The sequence below is a fragment of the Colias philodice genome, chromosome 17 (assembly GCF_061535455.1).
Source record: "Colias philodice isolate Cphi_HAF_F1 chromosome 17, ilColPhil1 Martin Lab GWU primary, whole genome shotgun sequence".
NCBI classification, from domain to species: domain Eukaryota; kingdom Metazoa; phylum Arthropoda; class Insecta; order Lepidoptera; family Pieridae; genus Colias; species Colias philodice.
This window is the reverse complement of record NC_143102.1, coordinates 6,840,238-6,867,251: the sequence shown is the minus strand read 5'-3', so window position 1 is coordinate 6,867,251 and position 27,014 is coordinate 6,840,238. Positions and strand designations below refer to the sequence as shown.

General features: G+C 34.1%; 1 protein-coding gene across 5 annotated transcripts; it reads right to left on the bottom strand.

Moving 5' to 3' along the window:
• On the bottom strand, positions 1-27,014 carry drm (odd-skipped family member drumstick). 5 transcript variants are annotated; one of them, XM_089705680.1, is made up of 3 exons: positions 26,779-27,014; positions 7,174-7,434; positions 1-1,162 (listed from the first exon to the last, which is right to left on the bottom strand). In XM_089705680.1, the coding sequence occupies exons 2-3, from the start codon at positions 7,389-7,391 to the stop codon at positions 1,114-1,116; spliced, it is 267 nt and encodes an 88-aa protein (XP_089561806.1). In that variant the 5' UTR covers positions 7,392-7,434; positions 26,779-27,014; the 3' UTR covers positions 1-1,113. The 5 variants fall into 5 exon arrangements, with proteins under 5 accessions (XP_089561806.1, XP_089561807.1, XP_089561805.1 ...); XM_089705681.1 differs by lacking the exon at positions 26,779-27,014 and adding an exon at positions 24,272-24,418; XM_089705679.1 differs by lacking the exon at positions 26,779-27,014 and adding an exon at positions 23,923-24,133.

Here is a 27,014-nt window from a genome sequence, read left to right as displayed (position 1 = left end):
AATATTTAATTATTATTTATTGTTATACATCTACACGATGAAATACATAAGTAAATAGAAACATTTTGCATATTCATTTTTATACAACTTATTCTAACTCATAATATATGGCTAAATGACAGATATCTGTCAAATATTGGCACGTGGAATAAAAATATAACGCCTAATCTTCAAATATATTATAAATTATAATATTAAGGCAATGGTCTTATGACATTTTATATATAAACAAGATTTATATATTTTGTGTTAAGACTATTTTAAACTACTGATTACTTCGTCGTAACAACGAAGTATAGTAGTTGTGTTACAATTATAAATGAACAAAATATTAAATGACATTTAATGATTATAGATTTTTATCGAAAAGAGACTTTAGGAACGATGCATACAATATCTATGAAGCATAAAATTTATATAAGCTATATTATATCAATATTCATTAATCATCTCTCTATAGGCATTTTAGGAACGAACTCCTAATCCTTCCTTAAGTTATTAAACAATCCCGTACGTTCTACGTATAAGAAGCTAATCATAACAATTTAAATATAACATAAATATTATTTTACATAGAATATAGCTAAGCAGTTAAGCCGTTTATATGCTACCGTCACTTATCCTAATAAATACTATTTACAAATCACCAGAATACATTTTTTTCTGTATTTAAATATTTTTTTCAACATAAGCAACATTTTTTTATAATATTGTCGAATATGGATACTAAATGGAACGTGCATGTTTAATATTTAAATATAAAAAATGTTTACACAATTTTAAACGAATAATTATCAAATTAAAAATGTGTAAGTATCTTTATATTTATTTACACGGTCTATGACCATATTTGCATTGAATTAACTGGAACAACATAATTTTAAAACAAAGGTCTACCAGACATTTAAACGCATTTTTCAATAGATTCCAATTTGGAACGTTGCGTTCCAAATTCGAATATTTGATCTTCTTTTTTTATGGCAGGCCGCTTGTTTTAAATATTCTTTTGTTTTATATTTAATTCTGGCTTTTTATGGTGATACTTGAATACTGTTAACAGAATTCCCGGGTTTTAAAGCGTTTGACGTCACTGGGGTCTTCATAATTGTGGTATCACCATCGCAAATACATGGTCTCCTTGTTGGATTTGTAATGAATGTCTCTGTAACAAACATAACACAATAAATACACATTGTAAAATATTTAGTTATTATCTTCCATAACCTTTAAGTTTAAGTTTTAAGAATTATTAATATTACTAATTACTATACACCCAATAGAAAAATTGATTAAATTTAAATTTTAAATGCTTGTAGGGCGTTTATAAGCACGACCGTACTTATTTTGAAATACAAAAATATTCAATATCGCGGTCTCTGCAAATCAAATGTCATCAAATAATCCTACATTCAGTATGTTTAAAAATGTTGAATTGATAAAAAACATTTGTACAATATTGAACCTTACTCTATTGTGTTAGAGACCGTTGTTGAATCGTGCTACCTCCATCACCTTCACCGCCACAAGCATTGACTACATCTACAACAATCGAGAAAAATATGTTAATAACATTCATTTGACATAAGAAATAGATGTTATAAATACATTAATTCTCTGTCGAGCGTCAATAATCATGACTTGCCAAAATTATTTTGCAAAAAAATAATTTTCTGAATACATTATTCTCAACAATCCCAGTTATTTGTGTACACAACCAGTGCAAATACAATCTACTGTTAGTGAAAAATTTAGAATTTTGAAACCGTTACCAATGTCACCAAAAAGTATAAAAAAGTCTTTAAAAAATACACCGTTACAATGTTAAAAATTTAACCGTTAAAATCCCAAATGAGATTTAACTTATCCCTGAAACAAACTAAAGGATTGTCAAAAGCCCTTTTTTGATGTTTTTCGCTAGGTGCTAAAGCCTCCAAGGCCTAAAACATCTTAAAGGGATTAACAGAAACACGTGGCCAAATCCTCACTAAGTTTTTAAAAGGTTTAAAAATATATTAACAGTGAATGAAACTTTAAAAACAAAACACAAATTATTATTAAAATTGGTATCACAGTGAAATTTTCTTGTCATATTTTTCCTGCTAACTGCTTTCACTAATGTTGTTAAATACCTAATTATTATATTATAGGTACCCGTAAATTGATGATTGACTTTCCAGTCCAACCTAAACGAAATATCCTTGAAAATGACGAGAACACTGATACGTTTTACTATTTAAAAATTACATAATTATTATTATCTACGAATGCAGTTTTCATACTTCCGTTTCCTAACACTTACAAAAGTAAACCATAAATTCCTTGCAATGTCGTAATTACATTTTTTACGCCTCACACGTAATGAGATAATGAACGTAATCATGATTAAGAGATTAGTCCGCCCGTGAACCACGGTGTAGTAATCTGATAAAACGTGTTGAAATGTTAATGACTTCATATTAATTATGTGTATTTAAATTCCCGTCACCTGCAGCGCTAATAATGCAGATAAATTAGCCGTAATAGCTACTATTTTATCGAATATTTAGCACTCTGTTACATTTAATTACTACAGGTTATGCAAAAACGATAAAGCATTTCTAACATTGACTTACTTTTTCCAATAGATCAGATATTAATAAACATACCTGACCATAGAAATACTATAAGTAATTTACTAATTCTGTAGTTAATATTTTGAAATCTAAATTTCCAAGTAGCATTTCGATACTACGATCGAATAAAACAATTGCACTTTACAAGTACACAAGATCGCGATGGGTTTACGTAATCCGTGCAGAAATCGCGTCGAAACCGTATCGTAAAGGGCGCAGGTGACAGCATTTATACTTCCCGATACATCGGGTTACTTCGTGAACACCCTGTATGTAGTGTGGGAACGGAACCGTTTTCGTATACAGCATGATTGTTTTATCACGACTGTGGTTTAATTAGTGTTTTATTTGTGGGCTTCCTGATTCTTGTTGTTTAACCGTAATATGGTATGGTTTCAATTTATGATTTTTAAATTACAATTTAACATAAGAATGGCTATAACCTATGAATAATTTTATTTATTATATAATAATGCAAACATTTTAATGTCTAAAACCTAAATATCATAAAAAATCTTTTCTAAAATGTTATTGAAATTAGGTACTTTGTCCCTCTATTTTTATCCTCATAATTTCTAAAACAAAAGCAACATATTCCTATCTTGAAACTAATTGCTAAAACAGTTCAACACCCTGTATAAGCCAACTTAGAGTCAACTAATTAACCGCATTGCCACCTTCGTCGCGAACGATTTTGTACAAACACCCATTGTCTCCGATCTAGTTCAATTATACCCAATTACCTTTGCGCAGGAACATTACCTATTTGGAGCTTGGCTAAAATTAGTTCTGTTAGAATTAAATCCAGCTTCGAACGCTAAATTGGCCAGCATCGCACGAACTTTAGCTAAAAAATTGTTAACGGGTTATTTTGATAGTTTTTAATTGTATCTTACAATCAAACTAGGGACTATTAAAATATTTTAAATACTAACGGAAACATGAACTAAAATCAAGACATAGAATATATATAGGAACGTTTAAAAAAGTAATTTAGACACAAGCAACACAAACCTAAAAAGAAAACAAAACGCCCCAACTACAGTTTTTACTAAAAAGATAATATCGAGTTCAAGTAAACTCGAATCGACCTATCGGCCGATACCTGATCTGAACAATGACCCACTCTGCTAACTTTATAGACCATCTCGATCGCAATTAAGGTGGTAAGCCCTTTGTTATCGATACGTCAAAGGCTAGCTTAATTACGATATCTGTACGTGACTAAGATGTTCGTTTAATTAAGTGGGTATAAATGTCACCGAATGTTAGCCCGTTCACACATAATACACGGCTGTTTATTCTGTGGTAGGGACATTTAATCTTACTATAGACCTATGTGCATTTATCATAGTTGCATATCGGTAAAATTGTCATGTGATAATGAGACCAGTTTCTGTAATATATCTGTTAAAATTTGATGTTTCACAAAGGTACTTTTTGCTTGCAGGTATAACAAAAACTAAACAATGTACAACCAGTAAAAATACATTTTTTTCAATCTGTATAACAACCGTCGCGTGCTACAAGGATGAAAAAGGTAACTAGACGTAAACAAAACTATTATATATGCATTAAAAAAAATATAGAAAAGTATAATAAAACAGCTAGTCGTGTCGACCCCTGCATAAGAGCGTTTATGAAAATTGAATAATTGGTCGTAAACATCGCCAAACGTTTAACTATTTCCGCGTAAATGATCAGTACTGGGTTCATGCACACTTATTTAGCGAAATAATCAGTAGCGGTACCTCACCGCCGTCGGCACTCACGTACAGAGGTTCACACGATATATGCAACTAGCGTGTCCTACGTATGCGCTTTTCATGGCTTACAGTTTTGACAGAATGTATCCTAGAAAGGTCTCTTTCAATCATGGTAAAGAGGACACGACACAAAAAATTGCCGCTATAGATTGATGAATCTAGAAGAATGGAATGTTCTATCGTCTATACAAAACGAAATGAAAGTGTGAAAGAACGATATCTATTTTTAGACATACCGAAATGAAATTAACCATCAATTTTCCAGACAGAATCGCACCAACCGCAACTGATCACCAATTTTTCGGTCGATCAATCCATCTAGCCTTACAGTTACATCACGTGTCTTGCCCCTATATGCATAGATACCGTAACATCGATACGGTATACATTGTTACAAATTGTGCTCATATGGGGCTACCGCGTTCGCACAGTTTCGGAAGCATTAGGGGCTATTAAGAACCGTTAACACACCGCCACGTCACGAGCTCACGATTCCGCGTGAGGGATCTATCGAGATCTCGGTAGCGGCTGCAGCCCTCCGAGTTCTCACACGGCACACATTCACGTGTGCACTGCGCTCTTTACTGCGTCATAAAGCTTGTGAACTACTCAAAATAGGAAGTAAAAAGCCAGAAATATAACAGTGTGTAATTCAAAGATTAGATGATACCAAGAATAACTGATAAGTAAAGACGGGTGTCTCATATACGACATAACTAAGAAAAGAATTCCTATATCCCAAATTCGCAGTGTGAATGATGATGAAAATTACCTACTCCTCTTATAGCATTAATATGATACTGTTGATATTTTGACACGACATAAATTTTAACTGTGTATATCTAATTTACTTAAACCTACAATGAGTTCGAGCAACGAATGAATAAATAATTGAACCACTAAACAAACACTAACAATGAGCAGAGACGAGTATGACATTATTTTGGAGACAAAGATGAATTAGCGAAACGTCATAAGCCTGTCAAGTCGTCGCTACTAGCACATTGTATGGTAATTAGCCAAGTACAAGAATGTCACCATCCCACTGTTGTAGCGAAATAAATTAACAAGTTCAAAGGCCTTGTTGTGGAAGTGACGATTTCATTGTCACGGTGAAAGCTAATCCAATAATAAAAACGGATGAAACATGGAAGATGGTAAGAAACATCGTTGAAAGGCATAAGATGGTATAGATCGATTAGATTAGTAACTACATACTACATGAAAATATATTCAGAAACATCCTTATTCCTCTTTTAAATGATACTTCTACTACTACAATCAAATAATTTTTATTTGTAACGAAATATTTTGACTAAAACGTTATAACCAATGATGCTTGATATACTTTCAATTGGACCCATTAAAGCAAATAAATCAAAGGAAACTATAAGACATAAGACAAAAGTAAGTCTTTTTCATTCCCACGAATTACAAATCTTATCAGAACCAATGTACTCATAAAATGCATTCGATACTTGCATTTTCCTATGTTCGTCTGAGCCGAGGACCTCGCCTAATAAATTAATACCTTGATTTAAAGCTTAGTAATCGACATTGTATGTAGATAATAAATTTAAACGATTACATTTATGGCATAGATAAGAATTATACAATTAAAACCTTATTTAATTGCCCTTTTAGATATCCTTGACGATTCAAATGCCTTTATTTCAAATTGCAATAATTTTTAATTGGTAAAGTCGTTAAATTTAACAAATTAGTCATATCTGCATCTGTTTGTTGTTTGATTAATTACTAACAACAAATCATTATGGTAGCGATTAACTAATGAACTCGAATTATTGAATAAAATTAACATGCAATTTATCAAACTACTGTAACTAATACTAATTCATTGTTCAAACGGCAGCGAATATTCTATCCACAATCCACAATTTCCCTTGGACATAAAATGCTGTTATTCCCAGCTACTTACACTTTTAAGACGAAAAGATTAGACCCAACCAAAGTATTTCAGAACCCTTTAAAACCCACTGATCCTGCGGTTATTGTAACAGTAGTAGCTCAGAACGTCACAGCTGATTGCGCTGCTGATAAAGTAAAGCCCTAATACGCCTCGATGCGTCTAGCCACGGCCTTGTCTCCTGTGACAGAGAAACCGCTAAGAATGTAGGTCGCTTGTCAAATTAACGTAACAATCCCATTACAAAATGTATAGAATGTAACATTCGGTTTGGTTGTTTGAGCAAAATTGATTGGAAGTATGAAAATTTAATGGTAAGAATGAACGGACTGTGTAAAGTTTTGTATAGCATGATTGATTTGATAAATCAAAGGAATGTTTTCGAGACTCAAAAGGATAAACAAAATAAATTTCGATTAGTCTACGGAAGGGGTAGGTGCATATTATTCACATTTAAATTTGTAAGAAGTTTTGAAATCATGGCCCATTTGCAGTTGAATTCATTTTAATTGTACATACCTACCTGAATTCAGACATAGGATCCAAGTTTGACAATATAAATTATTAGGTTATTGTTATGTAATCACCAATGTCAGGTACTTAATCATAATAATTAAAGTATAAATAACCAACCACACACGTATTTGTTTAGCTTTTTCCTATAAATAAATCCCGAACTATAACAATCTAACTAGTAACTACCTACTACTACTAGCTTTAGTAAATTATTCATCCTAGCCATCACTGTGATACCAATAAACTAACAAATTAAATTTCATATTCAGTCTTTAAAACCTGTCTTAAACTTTATAACAATTTACAATTAATGTTAAAATAGAAACTATTAAAAAAATTTAATTTCACTTACCTGTGCTGACGTAAATTGTCCTGCCTTTTGAAACTCTTCCCACAGACCTCACAGCTGAAAGACAGCTCGGGGCTCTTGTGGGTCCTCTCGTGTATCATAAGGTTATAGGACTTAGTGAACCGACGTTGGCAATACTTGCAGACGAACTCGCATTTTGGGCGCAGTTTACGCCTGAAATCTCTTGTGTGATCTTCGTCGATTTGCATCACGGCGAACATTTTGTCTGGGCTATGGTGCTTGTGACGGGCGGGGCTTGGGCGCCTGTTGACAATGATAACTTATCAGTTGACAGCTCTATACGATTCTTAACTCTATGCGCTAATGTTAAAGTAGAAAATGTTGTGGGGCGCGCACTGATAATTTTAATACCTATTTGTTTTAACGTTATGCTCGTATAATGGAGTAATTTCGTGCTCAGTACTAATATTTTTATACCACCCACAACATACTCAATTAAAAATATGACGACTATAATTTCTTGATAAACAAAATAAAATAAAATTTTCTATAAACAATAACAAAATTTCAAAACACTATAAATACACCTATCAACACAAAACATGCACACCAAACCATCAATTCGTAATACGCACCTTAAAAGCGTCAAAAGAACAAGCTACACTTTCACAAACTTGAACAGTAACATAGATCGCTAATGAGTTATTGCAACTGGATGTGACACGTGCGACGGTAAGCGGGTGCGTTTGGCAACTGAGCGAGGGTGCGGAAACTACTGATAACATTACGCGGAAGACGCATCGCCCCCACCACGTGCGAGTGAATGAGCAGGCTACAGGTAGCGGGACGGTAGGCTCATACAGAAAATGCACTGCAATACTAGTTGTACCGCGTTTCAGTATACGTTCGAGCGATTTGTGGGGCATGAGTTTGTGAATAGATCACACGTAGTTTTCATGTATAAGCAATATTAAGGTTGTGCGTTATCACGAATGACGCGAATCATTAAGTCCTCAATGATATACTATAAAATTAAATGATCCAGTAAAATAAAGAAACAATGGGAATAAAGCAAACGGTACCAAATTGAAATCGGAACAAAACTCACTTTACGTATACGTCACTTTATACGTCTCTCGTCATATAAGAGCAAATTGTGCGGGTTTTACTTAATTACAGAGACATAAGTAACGTTTACTATCGGTCACGGTGGGAAAGCCGCCGCCCGCTCGCGGCGCTACCGTGCGTGCGTTTCACTCACGACGCACTTTTGGCACTGGCGCTTACAACCGCAAAATTACCGACTTCTGTTGTTATTGCTCCGTTCATTGCACTTTCTAGTTTGTGTAGTTCTTGTAATATTTATATGAGACGTTAAAAACTGTCAGAAATCACCGTCTTTCATATTTAGGAATCGCTAACTCAGAAGACAACACTACCTATAACCATAGTTTGTATGTTTGTATGTCACGTTTGCTGTAGGGATTTAGTGTTGTCTGATGTAACACTAAATTGCAAATCATTAAACTGCCGACATTATTAAATAAAACAATTTTCACACAGTATTAAAATCTTAACTAAGGATTCAAAGGTGCGAACCACAGACATAGATAGACTACGCAAGTACCGCGATCTGTATGAAAACCAAGCGTGTCATATTTTTTGTACTGACCTTGACGCGTTATGACGTCACGAACGCTTTTTAGTGATGGTAATTTCATTTTACGCTAAATCGATTAGGACGCCACTCGCGCGGCGATTCTAGTATCGTCCTATCCCATCGAAGAAAATCGAAAGAAATCAGATCAAACTAGATCTATGTCTAAGAGGTAATTAAATAAATGAATCGTAATCGATTACTAATTGGATTCAAGACAGAAAAATGATAATTACCATAGACAGAGGAATGATAAAAGAAATTTATAAACCTTTTAATATTCTAACAAGTAAACTAATGTGTTTTAGCTTTTTCTTACATATGCCCATTGAGTTACCGTGTACTACGTACTAGAGAGGCCATCGAAAGAAAGTAATGAAACTGTCAATCAATCAATCTTTATGTCCCGTTGCATCAATCCATTTTTCTTTTATGTTCGGGTTACTTGGAAAACTGAAAAAACAAACATAGTCTAAGCAATAAGGAGTTTTCTTAAAAAACTCCCAAGATGACACTTTAACTAATGGCGTCCATGTCATAATATTTATTTTTAGTACCTTTGTATTAAAATACTTAAAAGTTCTAGGTCAAGTCGTATTAAATGACAAAAAAAATCTATGCCTTTTTTTCTGAAAAATTGCTCCTTCAAATTATCATTTTTCTGTTCGATTATAAAATCGATTAGAATCGAGAACTGTTGCATCAAATGAACATCACTAACCACAAAATTGGACAGAAAAATGAGAACAGAAAAATGAGAAGACGCTATTCATTGCTTGTTATCATACGACTCGATCTTTACCGTGCCAAGTAAAAGCCGCAATGTATTCCGAATCATTTCGTATGATTTGGTATCCGTGTTTGTCACGATCGTTTTCCACAGATATTCTTTATTTGATTTTAAAATAAATAGTGCATATTCTGATTAGAAAATTACTTACCGGTGGAAGGAAACATCTCTGCTAACTCGGCCACTCACAGCTGTGGAGTTTCTACAGTTTATAACGGCGTAATTCGGCATTTTACTTTATTCAGCTTCACGTCTTTCCTTGGCGAACTGCAAGCGCGGACTGAGTGTAGGCCAGCGTCAAGTAAGTTTCATAATCTTAGTTTGGACACGGGAAGTACATACACTCGCTTAGTCTATCTTGATACATGTCTGTGGTGCGAACAGTTATTTCACGCTTCAACACCGACTTGTAATTATGTCTTGTATTTATAAATAAATGAGTAATAAATACTGCTTTGAAATATACTAGGTACCTGGTACATGTTAAAGGCATTCTTGGCTAATATTATAATATTAGTAGAGGTCAAATTAAAAAGTTGAAATAAGTTAATGGCTATAATCGTAACAACATCACATGAAATTATACCTAGATTCACTACTACGTTCCAAAAATATATCAAGAACTTACCACCAAAATAAACTTATTATCCGTTTTTAATAAATATTTTAAATAAGCACGATTCATCCAGAAACACTATATCATTGTATTCCAGACAAGACGCTAGACGCGAATGTCATTAAACCTTAGGGTGCACTCACACACATCAGTCACCGTCACGGCACGTCACCGGACAGGATTAAAAAAAAATATGTATCAATAGTTCTAGTATGACTCTGTTCCCACACGACAGTCGCCGGCACGAAATCTATCAGTGACGTCCCCGGTCAGGCACGTCAAATAATCTTTCCATACATGTATCATACTTTTATCCCCACTCACCCGGTGCCGTCACGTCTCAGTTCAGTCAGCGTCGTGCTACCGTCAATAATTGCTACATGTTCTCTTGCGTGACACACGTCTAATCACTGACTAACCTGATGTATGTGTTCAATGATTCAGTCAAACCGGCGACGTGACTGACGGACAACATGACGGTGACTGGTGTTTGTGGATACGTACACAAACCGTCACCGATCAGTCATCGGTGACTTGACGGTGACTGATGTGTGTGAGTGCACCCTAAATAACCAAAAAACGAACTCACGACGTCAAAATCGCGGCATGTGATGGCAACGAAAAATCGGCAATCTAACAAATCTAAAGCATTTCGACATAACTGGCTACCATTTACGGAAGATGTCCCCTGTATACTTTTAGATAATTATCTTGTAGTCACGAAGTACACGATTTAGTAGCTATATCATCTCTTATGGTATGAGAGATGGCTAGAGATTTATCTAGAAATTTCTTTTGATCTAACAGCTGAGAAATATTAGCGAAATCGTTGGAGTAGAACGGCTTTTTATGGTCAATTTGTGTAAAATTGTATAATACACGTAGGTAGGTACTATATTAACCAACTAGCGGTCCGCCCCGGTTTCGCCCGTGGTACATATTTCGCAATAAAAAGTAGCCTATGTTCTTTCTAAGGGTCTAAAGATTGTCTGTGCCAAATTTCATCAAAATCAGACCAGCACTTTATGAGCCTATTCATTACAAATTACAATCAAACAAACAAACAAAGTTTTCCTCTTTATAATATTAGTGTAGATTGGAAATCAGAGCTTATATTTTGTTTTCAAAATAATTTTTAATTAGTATCTAGTAGGTAATAACTTGTATCTACTACTAGATTTTACTTAGGTACCTACATAGTACATACTTAATTGTAGGTTTTTATTTTTATATATTATCTGCAGTGCAAAGTTTCTATCATATATTTATTTTACCTTAAAATGTTACATTCAATTTACCTCCTCAGAACTATGGCCTCTAATAACATTAAACACATTAATTAAAACATAAGCGGATACACGAATGAATCATGCACCGATATTTTGGAGCGGCATTCTTCAAAATTGATACATGATTCAGCGAATGAACTATTGACCTGCGTTCATAGAACGACGTTCGGAAATGTACTGCGCTGTGACAAATAGTGGAAATTCATTGTTACATTCTATATATTGTTTTTGCGAAGTTAGTAGGTAAGTAATGAGAACTCAAGATATTGACAAGTGACCTAAAATTTAAAGTTACATTATCTTATTTGAAAAAAAATAATTTCCTCAATATTTATTAAACTGTGTTAGCTAATTGAAAATATGGCTTCAAAATTGGCTTGATTTGTAATTCTTATAATTATTTTAACGCGCGACTTTTGAGGCAAGGGTACATACCTAAGTGCATATTAGGTACGCCTTTTAACTTTAAAATCTTAAATTCAATCTCCGGCTAAGAATGATAAACAGCCCCTGATAACATCATAATTAATATACTTACAAATACCTGATCGTTTGGTCCCCAGATGCATCTAGCATTCTGCACTACCACCAGAATTTCTTAAGCTCCTAATACATTAGTAATAACTCAACCATTAATATATTATATATAACTTAACACTTTACCAAAGATCGCTAAATTATGCGTCAGCAGGTGAGAAGCTGTGGTTTTCGATTTGTTTTAAAAGGTCTGAGTCAACTGTTCATTAATATTAAGTGAAAGGTACATCGCTACAAGATTCGTATTACATAAACTGTATATCAGTAGGTTAGTTTGTGTTAGTTATGGCATAACGCAATAGTATTTAGCAAAATTATCTTAGTTTGTAAATTGACTTCGATTTGAACGCTATTTAGATGGCTCAAACTGGTAAAAAAGGGTAAAAATTAAAAAAAAAACATACGTCATGTATATATCTATCAACATATCAGCATGAAACCAGTTATATATGTAAATTGCTTGTAAATTGCATCAAGACCAATGAAAACTTAAAAAAAATTACCTAGGTAAATTTTAAAATTAAAAATGAATACAGCTCTCAATGTTTGATAGCATTTACCGGAAAAAACACACATAAAATAGGCAATTGTAGGTAGGTGTAGGACTTAGGAGAGACCGGATAGAAGAATTTTGCGTGATAGGTAGTATAACTTGTACAGTTGTAGATACTATTTTTTTTTTCAAAAACAGCGAGTATAATAGGTATTATATTCCTGTATAATATGTTTGCATTGAAAAATATGTTTATGTATCTACTTATAGGTTGCAATGATAAAAAGTACGAGCACTCGTAGATTGAGATAAATGACGTAGGTACCTAGGTATCGTAAGATGTCAGAAAAAACAGATTATAAAACGCATTACAGAGAAGGATATAAGTTATAACTTATAATATATAGGTAACTCACGCAGAGGCGGCTCGCCCTAAGGAGCGCTGGTGCAGTGAACTCCCATAAATAATTATTATAATAAAATCATACTCCTTAATTTCATTATTAATATTAATTATTACTATTTAAAATCAATCGTAATCGTAAAAAACTACTGTCAATACCAATGAAATATATCCATCATTCCATCATTCCATATACCTGAATAATACTGTATTATACAATAACGCGCGAAGCGGAGCGCTCACGATTGCGCTCCAATGAAAAAATATTTAGTACATTTCCTAATACGAAATCCAATAGGAGTGAAAGAGAGGGTTTGCCAGTGCCCTGTGCGCGTGAAACAGAAGATTTTCTATGGAAAAATAGCAAAATTCGGAGCGCCGCTCCCGCAAACGTTGCCGGTTCGATTTACCGCCGCGCCTGGGCGCCCGTACACAGGACAGCGACGTTGCCACTCTCTATATATATTATAAACAAACACTCGACTCTCGAGTCAACTTCAATGCGCGCGAATGCAAATTCGGGAATTTTCTGATTAAAATCATAAGATACGTGTTGAAATAGTCTGTAGTTATCAGTATTACTTGTGAGTGTGAAAATGAACAATTGTAATGTGGCGTTCATTAAAAAGTGTGTTAAAACGTTACAAATTCGGCTTGAATTGAAAGCTAAGGGACTGCCACGGCCTGAACTTGACCTTACGCAAAAATGTACGAAAAAATGAAAACATATACGCGTGTGTTTAAATCCGAACAATATTATGTGAAAACACCGTGGTTATGTGGTTGTGATGAAAGCAACAACAGACATTTACGAATGTCTTGTCGCTTTAAGTTATAGATATTTTTGCACACCAAAAAGAAAGACGTATGTATTTCCTTTATAAGTAATTTTTTGATAAATGTACTGCTGTACAGTTACACCATGTATTTTCAGTGTTTTATTTCAAGTGAACACCCATAAAATTTTGTCACGAGCCGCCTCTAGTCACGCTTACTACATTCCTCTGCCTAGTTCTTGCAGTTTCTTTAAATTTTAAAAGATTTTTGTAATAATTTTGCTTTCCTTATTTGTTCGAACGACAACAATGAAAAAATTAGACTAATCTCGAATCATATTATAATTTAATTACTAACAAATATTCTGTATTTTTTAATAATAATTTCCAATTCCAAGCAATAGAATTCAAAATACCACAGTGTGAACAAGGCCTATTCTATTTTATAACTTTACGATGTGTTCGCAAATCATAAAGGCTACAATATATTTAACAAAAACTGCCACTAACCAGTTAATCACGAAACATTCCACAAATTAATAAAAGTACATTTAAAACGAAATTATTTTTCCATTGTGAGCAACATAGTTGATGCTGTTAAGCATTACAATGCTTCTTTTAAGTGCATTGCGTGGTTTTTGTTTTGCTTTTGCGCTGGCAATGTACATTAATATTAGCAGTAGTGTCGAATAAAATACTGTGTAAGATATTTCCTAAGAGTGTATTTTGAGTAATTAAAAATGATTTTTGTATTAAATTTTTTAAATGAAGTATTTTCCATAACATTTATTTTATTCCTTAATACTATTGCCATAATATTTTCATAGCCGTAATATCTACAAGATTAAAAACTACTCAAGTAAGTAGATAAATCTCAAAACATTTGAACCTAAAAGAGAAAATCAGATGTTGAAAGAGATGAAAGGGAATTCATCAAGTTATTGTGTCTATAGACGTGCCTAATGTGAACACACACAATAATAGATCTATTATTGTGTGTGTATTGTTCGCTCGCTGAGTCAGCGTGACTTGGGATTATGGTTCTTGGAATTTGGTATGAAAGTTGAAATTCGCTTGATGATTGTGCAAGTTGGATTTTAGCGCGCTTGTAACAGGATACGTGAATTATAAGTTTGAGGCAAATTGCAATTTAAGGAATGATTTTAGATAATATGGCTACGCGCAGACATACAGCGTTCTGCGTTCCGCGTTCTGCGTTCTGCGTTCGTCAGTTCTGCGTTCTGCGTTCTAGCGCACACAGGAGCTGTTCAAGACATTTGCGTTCTATTTCGTGACTCTCCGCACGTGAAACATGCCTCTCGAAAGTTCATCTTCCGAAGATGAAGCCTTGCTTTTTGTGAAGTCTAGAGGAGTCAAAAAAAAGTAGAAAATGTTGGGTACACCCTATCAACACGAAACGAGATGATATGGGAGAATTTAGTATTCTTATCCCTGAGCTGCTTCAAGATGAAGAGAGATTTTGTATTTATTTTCGAATGTCAATAAAAAGCTTCAATGAGTTACATGACTATGTAAAATCTGAAATAGAAAAATAAGATACCAATTGGAGAAGACGGACCAGCCATAGCGAGAACGCGAGTTCTTTGTAATTCTGTACAGAGAACGCGAGAACGCAAGCGTTCCGAATGACCGCCGCGGTCTAACTGCGTTCTGTGTGCGCCGGCGCTATAGATCCTTCACATTACAAAGAACGCGGAACGCAGAACGCAGAACGCGGAACGCAGAACGCTCTCTGTCTGCGCGTACCCTATATTGAAACAAAATCTTTAAAACTGTTTAAAATGATCAAGACGAAAAATGAATGGAGCTGCGTTTGGAACAAACAAAATATAATACTTTATTTTATTTATTTATTTATTACTCTTCAATAAAACTATACATATAAAACTTATTGCTAATATAAGTATACAAAACAAAAAAAACAGTATAGTATATTAGGCGGCCTTATCACTTAGAAGTGATCTCTTCCAGGCAACCTGGGCAAAAGGTAACAAGCTTACTGAAATGACAATGGTAGGTGGTAGAAAAAAAGCAAAAGTACTTTCTTATCGGCGAATGAGAAATTCGTGCAGAAACTAGCATTTCCATTGTCCACTGTACAAAAAGTTGGTCAAAACGGTCTATGTGTCGTTACACAGATGACATAGACCGTATGTTTTCACATGACGTTTAATATGACCTAAAACTTAAACTCTCATAACTAGGTAGGTTATAAAAATCTACTGTGCGTAAAAATCTACATATACCTAATAAATAAAATCTATTGTGGGAAGAATATAATATGTGCTGATAAAGATCCTATAACAATTTTATTTATATTCATAAATACCTCACGATAATATTAATTAAAACCTACGTGTTTTCATGCCAGCCTATTAAAACTAGTATGTAATACAAAAATATTTATGCAGTGTAATAAAATTTACATAGATGAGACGATAAAATTCACAAATGCTTAATACTTTTCAACTACGTAACGTACCTACAACCCGTTGCAAAAACGAATGAACTTTGCACAAAATATTAATAGTCTTCATGAAAAAGTGAAGGATACTTACTCCTTTGCTAATAAACGCAAAATAACAAGCTATAATGCCGGCTCAGAACGATTAAAGCCTCGACAGTAAATTAGCCATCTTTTAACTCATTCTGCGCCATAAATATCATTAAGAATAAAATGGTTAAGAATAAAAGTATCTCGTGCTATGCGCGTGCTCTTGTATTTCAACACAATTTTATGTTTATCATTCTATTTGACATTTTTACGAACAATGACTCGTGTTCTCCCTCGCGCTGATAGGGATCGCCTTGGTGGTGAAAGGGATGGAATACAATTGTTAACTTGTCCTTAAATTTTTGAATAGAATGCCGAGTATGAGCTGAATCACGTTGTAATAATTATACTTTTTATAAAAGATTTTAATGCATTTATAATTTACGCGGTGTGTTTTATTTTTTATGAATGGACGCGATATCTCCGTAGCTATTGTTTAATGATTATAGCAAGTGAAAGATTGAACCACTAATCTATATTTTTATAAAAATACTCCAATGTTAATAAAATAACTGAATAACAATTGAAGTAAAATTGACGCGAAAATACCTAAGTTGGTTTGATGAAAAATATAAATTTTATTTAAATGTATTTTATTAAGCTTTTTATAAACTACCTACCTATGCATAAAAATCGATCAAGTTGATTGTAACTTATCCTTATTTTAGCAAAAGATAATGAGTACATTATAACTTAATTTAAATTCAAGCTGCACTAAGCCGAGACCAAATTATAATATACAAATGAGCGAGTGAGCAAAATAACGAACAGTTTATGTACCGCGCGTTCTCACAGGAACGGTATGCGCAGGCGACGGACAGCGCGAGGAATGGAGTCGACTTTGAGCTTACAAAATGATTACGTGGTTAAAATTATTTCACGAACTGTAAATATTTTTGGGATTTATAGACTATTATAGGTATCATTAAATTTGTAACGTTGTTATAATATAACGGTCTCATAATTATAATCATTTTTGAGCAATGCCTTAACAAAATCAACTTTTTTACATACGTTTTCGAGTTTTCTTTATTTTACGTAGCAGACACTTATCTCGTACTAACATACCTATGCAAAAATGTTACCATTAAGTATTACATGATGTTGAGATTAGGAAATTATTAACCTATAAGTAGCTAACCTATTAATTTTAATTGTATTTTTTCCAACATTTTATATATAAATCATTGAAACTTCTCAAATCAATAAGAACATAAGTTGTTAATAAATTCTAAATAAAAAAAATAGCATAAACGCCACTCCATTCATTCCCCTGTCGTCTGATCAACGTATCTGAGTGCCTGATATATTGGACTCTCGGCCCGATAGCCTCCGGCAACGCTTCGCCCTCCCTGCCCTCAGGCTTGTAATCCAGCTTGCTTAACACTTAGGTATATAAAAACACATTCATTTAGGTACTATGTAGGTATATGGGTTTCTTTTTAATTCTATAGAGCTTATTTTTGTAATGAACGTGTGTTTTTGTTTTTATTTCAATTAAGATTTGCACGTTTTGAATATTTTTATTACTTAGATACATAAACAAGTTGATTAAAATTTTCTTCGTACTATGAATAAAGATTAATTTAAATATATACCTACATTATTATTGATTACTTAAATAACCAAAAAAGGAACGTATATTTCAACGAAACAAATTCAGAGCTGAAGAAATACCAGCAATTCTAAAACTATTTGATATTCATAATTATTAAAAAAATTAAAAAAACGAACAAAATATTACTGTATACCTATGCAAACTTATTCCATCCCGCCTACTTGGAAAAAAAAGAAAAAATTCATAATCTGTGGACCATTTTGAAAAAGGAACGCGCGCAATTTGCATACAAAACATCCCCATACGAATCCCCTCGGGATGCACGGTAGCATTTACACACGTATGTATTATATACGTATACGCACACACATGCGAACACACGGCTACTGGTTTACGCGGCGGCCAATCAAAGACGTGATCACTTTTATATGAGCCGTTGTGTGATGCGTTTTTTACTGGTTCTTTTTGAAGCTAGTTTTGTACATAGCAGAAATTCTTAATAAGTGCTTTTGAAAATGCGGTAGAGAATAAATTTTAAAGAGAAGAATATAATATATGTATATATATTATAATTTATAACATTTAAATGTTAAAGGAAAGTATCAACTTAGTAAGTCAAATTTATTGTTTTGCGATTTTTTTCTAGATCTATTAATAAAAAATAATGCCTACTTTCATTTTAAAACAAACAATACAATGATGGCATATTTATTAAGGATTAGTGAAATGTTACTAGACTATAATTAAACCTTTAAAATGATCATAAAGACTGCATCGTGATCATGAAGTTACATAATTGATCATCACGAAGTTGGCCCGCGGTCTTAATCTCAATATTATGCTACTAAATAGTTTAGGCTTTAGGCAATTAAATGTAGCTCTAATTCTATTATTTGTTTGTTTTTATTACGGTTCTTATAATTGTATTAACGATTTATAAATTATTAGGTAGTATTAATAACCTTAATTAATTAAGAAACACGGTGGTAGATAATGTTGGTACCGATAAACATAGGTAGATCATATTATAACCTCCCTATAAAAAAATAAATATTTAAAAGAGTGAGAGAAATTTTAATAACATTCTAAATTCTAATAAAAATATGATCCACAGATTCCGTAAAAAACATTTCAATAAAAAGCTGCCAGTGCAAAAAAACAAAACGATTCAAAATAAGAACGCACGTTACCCGGCTACTGTTCACCAATCAAAACGCGAGGGCGTGGCGCGTAACACGGCAGCCGAATTAGAAAGAATATATAAAAATGGAACTTTTACTTTTTTTACCGACGACGCGTGGGAGGAACTTTCTATCGCCCGGAGGTTAATTCTCGTGGGATACTTTAACGTCTTATGTTCTCTAATTTAAAATCTAAACAGCGATAACTATAGCTTTGTATTTAAAGTTTACGTATTCTTTTCAATATTTTTATTAGTTTATTTTTCTTCTTTAAATATAACGTATAATCTGTTTAATCTTAGCAAACAAAATCGACCGCAAACGGTCAAACATAGCAAAAAAGGCAGGTATACACCTGTGGCGCTTCCTGTCAAATGCTTGACCGAATAGCGCCGGTGTGAACTGGCCTTAGCTAACAATCAATGGACATGAATGAACGTGTGAAGTGTACTCTAAATAAAGTAAATTATACCTCTTTACTCTAAAGCAGGTATAACCAACATTTTTTTCAACTGTCTTTACCATATTACAATAAAAGTTACGAAGAAATATCTGCTAGGTATAGGTACAATATTATAATATTATTGACTATTGACAGAATAAGTGTTAATTTATCATATTCTTGTCATGTCGAACAGTGTCAATTTGAATTATATCGTTTATGATCACAATTTATTGTCAAACCGTTCACACTAGATAATACCCAACGAATTCGCGTCATAAGCAGTATAATAAATTAGAAAAGTCCTATTCAAACAACGATAAGTTTATTCAATTAGGTAGGTACCTACCCATAGGTAAGCGTTATCAGTTAGCCTTATGTTACTTAGGTAAGTTGATTTTATTATACACCGTAAATGTTATCGCTAAATAAAGTTATCAGTCGTACGTCGGGATGTTCAAAGGGTTCGCATTCAACTCGTGCGCAAACAAAGCTGTGCGATAAGTTATCGAACGGATAGAATACAAGAGATTAGCTACATACTTGCTTGTACAATTGTACTATTTGCGAACTCTTTGTATGCAATACACGTACAATTTTAATTGCCCTGTGAGCGGTGCTATTGTATGATGTTGTCTTATTAACGGGATTCGTGTTACAACGATAAATACGTATTATGTTAAAGTTAGAAGTTTTAATGTGTTTTGCGTAACGAATCCTATCCTACTACCTAATATTATAAATGCGAAAGTTTGTGAGGATGATGGATGTATGTGTACCTATGTAGGTCTGTATGTTTTGTTACTCTTTCACGCAAATACTACTGAACTGATTACGATGAAATTAAGCACACATATAGAAAGTAACTTGGTTTAAAACATAGGATATGTTTTATTACGGAAATCCCTTGCGAACGGGAACTATGAGGGTTTTTCTTTTAAAACGCGGGTGAAGACGCGCGAAAGCTAGTTTTAAATTAGCAATACAATAGTCGATACCTACGGGTTTTAAGGTTATGCACCCCTGTAAAGTCCGCCGTACTATTTGTTAGTATTTAACCATTTAACACATCTCAGAAAGGAATTCGTTTATCTATAGCCACGGTAAGATAAGCTTAGCCGAAACTTTTGTCTTTATCTCAGGCAAACAAAAGTTTCCTGTTCTTCAAATTATATGTTATGAGGGCGTTATGTACAAATGCGGCTTTTGACTTTGTAAATATAGGTACCTACAATCGTTTTTCCTATACGTTTGATATTTTCATAACAAAATATTTTGTTGGTATTTTCAATTTAGAGAAAATTCAATATAGGTATTCATAACTGATTATCTATCCATTAAAAATATACTTAGCATTATATTTTTTCAGTTTTTACCATTTTCTCATTGTGTCTATAATTTTTGAAACCATAGAGTACCAAATTACGAACCTATGTAAACAAACCCTTATGTATTCACCAACATGGCGTCCGAGAACAATCAATTCCGTGTCCCCGTCGATACGAGCGCATTATAAATGGATACACGAGTCGGCGTTATGACAAAAGCGTTTCTGACGATAAATAATCATTGTCTTCAGACATTATTCCACCCTGTGGCTCGTAAACATCCAGCAATGTGTTAATATGAGCCGCGTATGTGACAGTCTGTGCTCTTCGGCGGATTTAAAAGAAAGTGACGTATGCGCCCCGCCGGGATTCAAAACATTCCGAACGTTTTCAAATTTCGAACGTTTTCCCTTTTTGTTTTTAATGGTCGACTTTCGTTTGTAAGTCACAGTTTGATAAATTGACTTTGTGTCCCTTAATATGATTTTTAGTCTGGCTTCTGGCTAAAAGTAGAGTGAAATTTTTAAAGAAGTTATTTATATATTAGCACAGATCTTTCAATTTTGTCTTGTGATTTCCACAATGGTAGCTGCATGGTAGCTGTATATTTTTAAACCAGCTTGTTTCGTTCAGGTTACTTAAAGTGCAACTATAACATTATACAGGGTGTCCCGCTGTTGGTATACTAAGCTCAAAGGAGGTTATAGTTTTGCATACGCTGAGTACGTAAAAAATAATTAAAAAATTCCAGACGCATTTTTTTTTCATATAGATGAATTCTTAAAACTCTATGTGTACACCCATAACAAGCGAGCCGCCCAACTTTGCCACCAGCACGTGAGCTATCGTTTAAGATTATGTTTTCATAGATAAAATGCTCATATTAGAGAAGCGGTATATGCCAGCTGCGCGAAGCTAGAGAAGAAAACACGGATTTTCAGGAAAAATTTTGCAAAAAATTTTGGACGTAATTTTTTTTTAAAGTATTTTTTACGTGATCAGTGTATGCAAAACTACAAGTTCCTTCGCGCTTAGTATACCAATAGTGGGACACCCTGTATACCAACAACACGCTCTATATTATGAAGTCTAGTATTATAAAAAAACACTTACGTCTACATAAAATTTAAAGCAAATGTATAATTATATGCACATTAGAACACAAAAGCTTAAATTGTTTTTACAGTCTATAATTTAGTATCTAGTATTAAAGTCATTGAAGGTGTAACACGCAAAACGACTATTTTTGTAATTGACTTTAGAAATGATCAAATGTGAAATGATAATTATTAAGTAGTTTAAATACAAGATAAAACTATTAAAATTAATAGTTTCTAGAGTAAATTTTATCTCAACTATCGTCTTAGGTATTTAAAAGCAGAAATTAAAATGTAATTAACACAAACAATATGTCACTACCGTAATACTGTTTATATAGTAGAGACAAAATTTGTTTAATAGTAAGCTCATAATATTATTATTATGTATTACATCAATTTAATAAATTCAAATGTTCATACGAAAAAAGAATCAAATTGTACATTTATATGAAAATTCAAATAAATTGTTAAGCTTTTTATGCAATTACAGTTGACGCAAATAGTAAACGCGCTCGCAAAATATGAAGCAGATATCATTTATGACGTAAAAACTAAAAACAAGTGATTCTTTGCGCATTAGTATCATAATTTTATACGCAAATGTGACAAATATTTTCTCATTTCGTGACGTTTGAAATAATAATATTTTAACAAAACAGTGGGCATGCTTTGGGGCTACATGCAATCGGCTTCAGTTATAAAAATGTAAATTTTTGTCGCCGCGGGCCTGCGATTAAACATCAATTTAAATTGATACCCGAATCATGTCGTTTTTTCACAATAATATGTATATGATTATTTAGAACTGTGAACACTTTTAATTTTGTAGTATGTTTAATACGGTTTAGTTTATTAATGTACCGTGTAGTAAGATTATGATTTTAACTATAATAGGTAATTGGCGAAAAATAGAGTCATGTTCTGATTTATTACTTTAGATTTTGAAATAAAATAAAGATATCTATTTTATAGCGGACATAAATACGGATTATAATGGACATAAATATTTATTGACAATGAAAAATAAATTCAGCTGGAAAATGACATGTGATAAAAATGAAAACCTTAATATTTTTGCGCATTAGTAGATAATAATTTACTGGATACTGGCACATGATATTGCAGTATAAAATTCACCTGTCTTCACCTATAGAGTGTCATTAATTCTCTAAAGTTTGTGTGAAAATCGACAACATTACACAAATCTCATGGGAACCTACATTAAGGGCGTCAAAAGGCATACCTAATGATGCGTGAAAAAACTAGAGTTCGACAAAAGTAACGAATTAAACGATTCTCGTACGTGTAATCTTTTGAAAGGAGACCTTTTCGAAAACCATTCTTCTTTTATTGTTAAATAAACCATAAATCGTTATAAAATGGACACAATTCCACATTGAATGGGATTCAAGTCGGGTGCTTTACATCGAAAAAAATGCATGAAAGACATATTTTGAATAACATTTTTTTGGAACCTAGCGCCAAGAGGCGCTAAGAGCAAGCTGCTCTATAAATCTAACGATTTTATTTCGATATTTTATGAGTGGTAGGTCAGTTTTCTTGTGCATAATAATATAAATATAAATTATGTCCAATTCTGATTAATTTATGGCTCATCTTCAAGAAATGTTCTGAAAGACCCAAAGAAGTAAACAAATTCACAATAAATGAACCCAATTGGAAATGTTTTGCTGCGCTTAATCCATTACGACGAACGATAAAACAAAGATATCAATTCTAACACTAGTTTGACATATGAACAAAGTTGACATATTAATAAAACATGCAAAAATATCAAATGGCTGTGAAATAAAAGTAGTAAAATAGGAAGATATAAATTTTACGACCATATAAACATAACATAAATACATTTGCAAGTCAAATCGATCTCTCTCTTAATTGTTTCGTCAGATTTATCATTATTTGAGATTATCTCATGCGATAACGAGTTACTGGAGGTGGTGCATCCCTTATCTCCGATCTCAGGAACGCGATATTAAGAGAGCTTCGATTTAGTTAAAATTAAGTAAGAGTTGGAGTACTCACTGTGTTTGGGCGCGAATGACTGGGTTTTAATACTGATTAATGGTTATTTTTACGTATAAATTAGTCGGCTGCGCGGCGTAGACTGTTCGAGTGCGGTAAAAAACAGTAATTTATTAGTGGCGACTTCTCGTGTTGGCACGGGCTTAACGAGTGTGTGGCGTGCGGTGCGGTGGACGGAAAAAACTGGCTCGCCTGGTACGTAGCTCGAGCAGCAGTGGCCTGAGGAAGAATAACCCCAGGAGTCGCTGGGAGCTGCCACCGCTTCCGAACGCGCCCCGCGCCCCGCGCCCCCGCGCCCCGCCGCGCCCCGCGCCGCCCGCCCGATACAGATCACGCATTCTACGAATACCTTCAACTACGGCGCTGGGGACCGCCTGCCATCTTTGTCGCTCCCTCGCCGGTGATGCGTCGGATGATCGCGCGGGTGAAGGGGCCTGATGGATGCTCAGCAGAAGAGCAGGAAGCGGCTCAGTTCGGCGAGCAAAGGTCGCGCGGGCCAAGCGAGGTGGACGACGCAGCGCTGTGGAACTCGCGTCGAAGTAGCTGCGCGTGCGCAACACCGGCAGCGCCCACATGACCGGTCGGCCGCGCGGCGCTCGCGGAAAGCTAGCCGTCCCGCTCGCGCGTACCGGGCCGCGGCTGTCTCGCTCACGCCCAGCGACGTGGAAAAATGTATCTAGTTCTGTCGAGGCGACGCGACGCGGAGTGCAGTAGCAGTAAAGTTTTTTTTTTCGTTTTAATAAATTTGTGGTTGTTCGTCTCGCTTAGGCGCGCGCCCGAGGCGTCGTCGAGCGAGACGGTAGATTGCCACCGGGTTACGCCTTCCGCGCGTTCTCGTCATTATGTAGGTTGGCCGTATTAGAGCCTCCGTGTATTGAGAGTGCATGTATAAAATATAATAATGTAGTAAATACGGCGCTTGTTTGCGGTGAGGCCTGTTATTTATGTGCGCCCGCGGCTACCGCGATACGCACCGCCCCCAAACCATTTGTCTCCACCTCGCACACTCGTTACTTATGTACAGACATCACTCGGTTTATACTTTAATAAATAACAGTTTATTGTTCATTTACTTTTCTTTGACATGCTCTTTGTAATTTCACATCTTATTCCACAACAGATGTAGGTACCTACAAGCGTAATATTATTTTTAATTAAATATCATTGTACGTTCGCAAGGATAAACAGTTATTACACAAAAAAACTTGGATAACGGACCACGCGCCACGTAAAATCCATTACAATACAAAGTGACAATTTTGACGAAAAAAGTTGAGCCTAACAAATCTTGCATTCCATTCAAGACGGTCACGCTTGTTAGATTCCAATCACTATTCACGTTGACAATACGTAAAAACATCAAAACATATTACAGTCGCATTGTTTACGAAATTGGACTTCATTATGCGAAACTACGGGAAGCTTATACGCTCATTGTCGGGTGTTAAACTGCGAAGTGTTACAATAAACAATGGTGGACATAGAAAACCGAATGTTTGCTCACAATCCGTAGAGACAATCGACGTTTACGGCCGGACAAAGACGTCAATCGATTAGATTCTTTTGTTGACAGAAATACGAACTGCGACCACACCGCTTGACGTGCGTTGCTAATTTTCTAATTTTGTACCCTCCAAAGATGGTGCAAGAATTAATGTACTTTCGAGGAACGGTAATAAATATTTTTGGCATATTTCATTTTCTTTTTATATTTTTTTTTTAATACTTGATTTGTTGTGAAAGCGATAGTGATACACTAAATAAAGCAACTATTCTTTTCTAAAATATAATCTTAATGGTAGATACTTTACATCTTTAATAATCTATAAATATTACTTTAAAATGTGCTCTAGGTAGAGCGCGTGATATTTAGGTACGTGGCTTCTGACTTTAACACAAACATTCTGATATTTAACCTTTATAAGATATTCTACATTAAGTCTACCCGACGCAATCGAGCGCTTTGTCTTTATAAACCGCTGACGCAATTGAAGACCAAAACGAACCATGGCAATTTAAACAAAAAAGGAACTTAATCCCAAACAATAGAGTCCCATTTCACAACATTTAAACTGTTAGCGTTCGAAAGAATTGTTCGTTGACAACAGAGACATCGATTCTATTCTTTTTTGAATATCGATTGTAAAAAGCATTCTCATGATGCTGTGAGAACACAGGTCGAGTCGAGTGTACAATCGTGGCTTAAATTCCTTAGTCTATTCAATGTAATCTGCTGTCTTTGTGTATGGAGTTACACGCTGGCCTGTCAAATTATCATTGTTAATTTTGAACACGAAGGTACATGCAGATCGGTAGACGGAAGATTATCAGATGCTTTCCCGTCGGATCGTCGTAAGAAAGACTAGAGTCGAATCCTTATTTGGATATAATGGTCCGCTTCACCGTTACCATCTTGTTAAGACTGTGATTAAACAAGGATAAGACCGAGTCGGTTAAGAGATTTATTATATTGCTTATAAGTATGAGCCATTATTCGAGGTTAAACAAAACCAATAAAAATAATGAGAATTTTACCGTCATTAAGAGATACAGAATAAAGAATCGCCTAATTTAAAAAGCAAAATAACGAAATATTATTGCGAAAATATTTATTCTCGAAAATCTCTATCATGTTTTGCATCAATAAAAAAAGAATATGGTATTTGAATGCATATATTTCGGAATGATAAATGCGATTAATCTCTAATCTGCCACCGAATTCTTCGCTGAATACCTGACTTGTACTTTATTGAATATCCACTAAATTAAAAGTCATTTTGGCCTTTTTAAAATTTAAAATAATTTATTAATTGTTGACTGGCGTCCTAAAAATATAATAAAAAAATATTCGCTTACCCATTTGTGAAAAATAGCAGGGAGTAGAAGGGAAAACTTGAACACGAAGCGTCCGTCGGCGAATCGACGAAACGATAAAAAAATCTTTATAAATGTTTAAAATCAGACCGTACAATATCAACGCTGCGACACAACTGCCTGTTAAGAAATCAGGAAAGTATGATAGCGAATTTTTTAGCTTTAAATATGTGAATTTGCAGGACCGCACCGATTTGAACTGATACCAAAAAAGACAT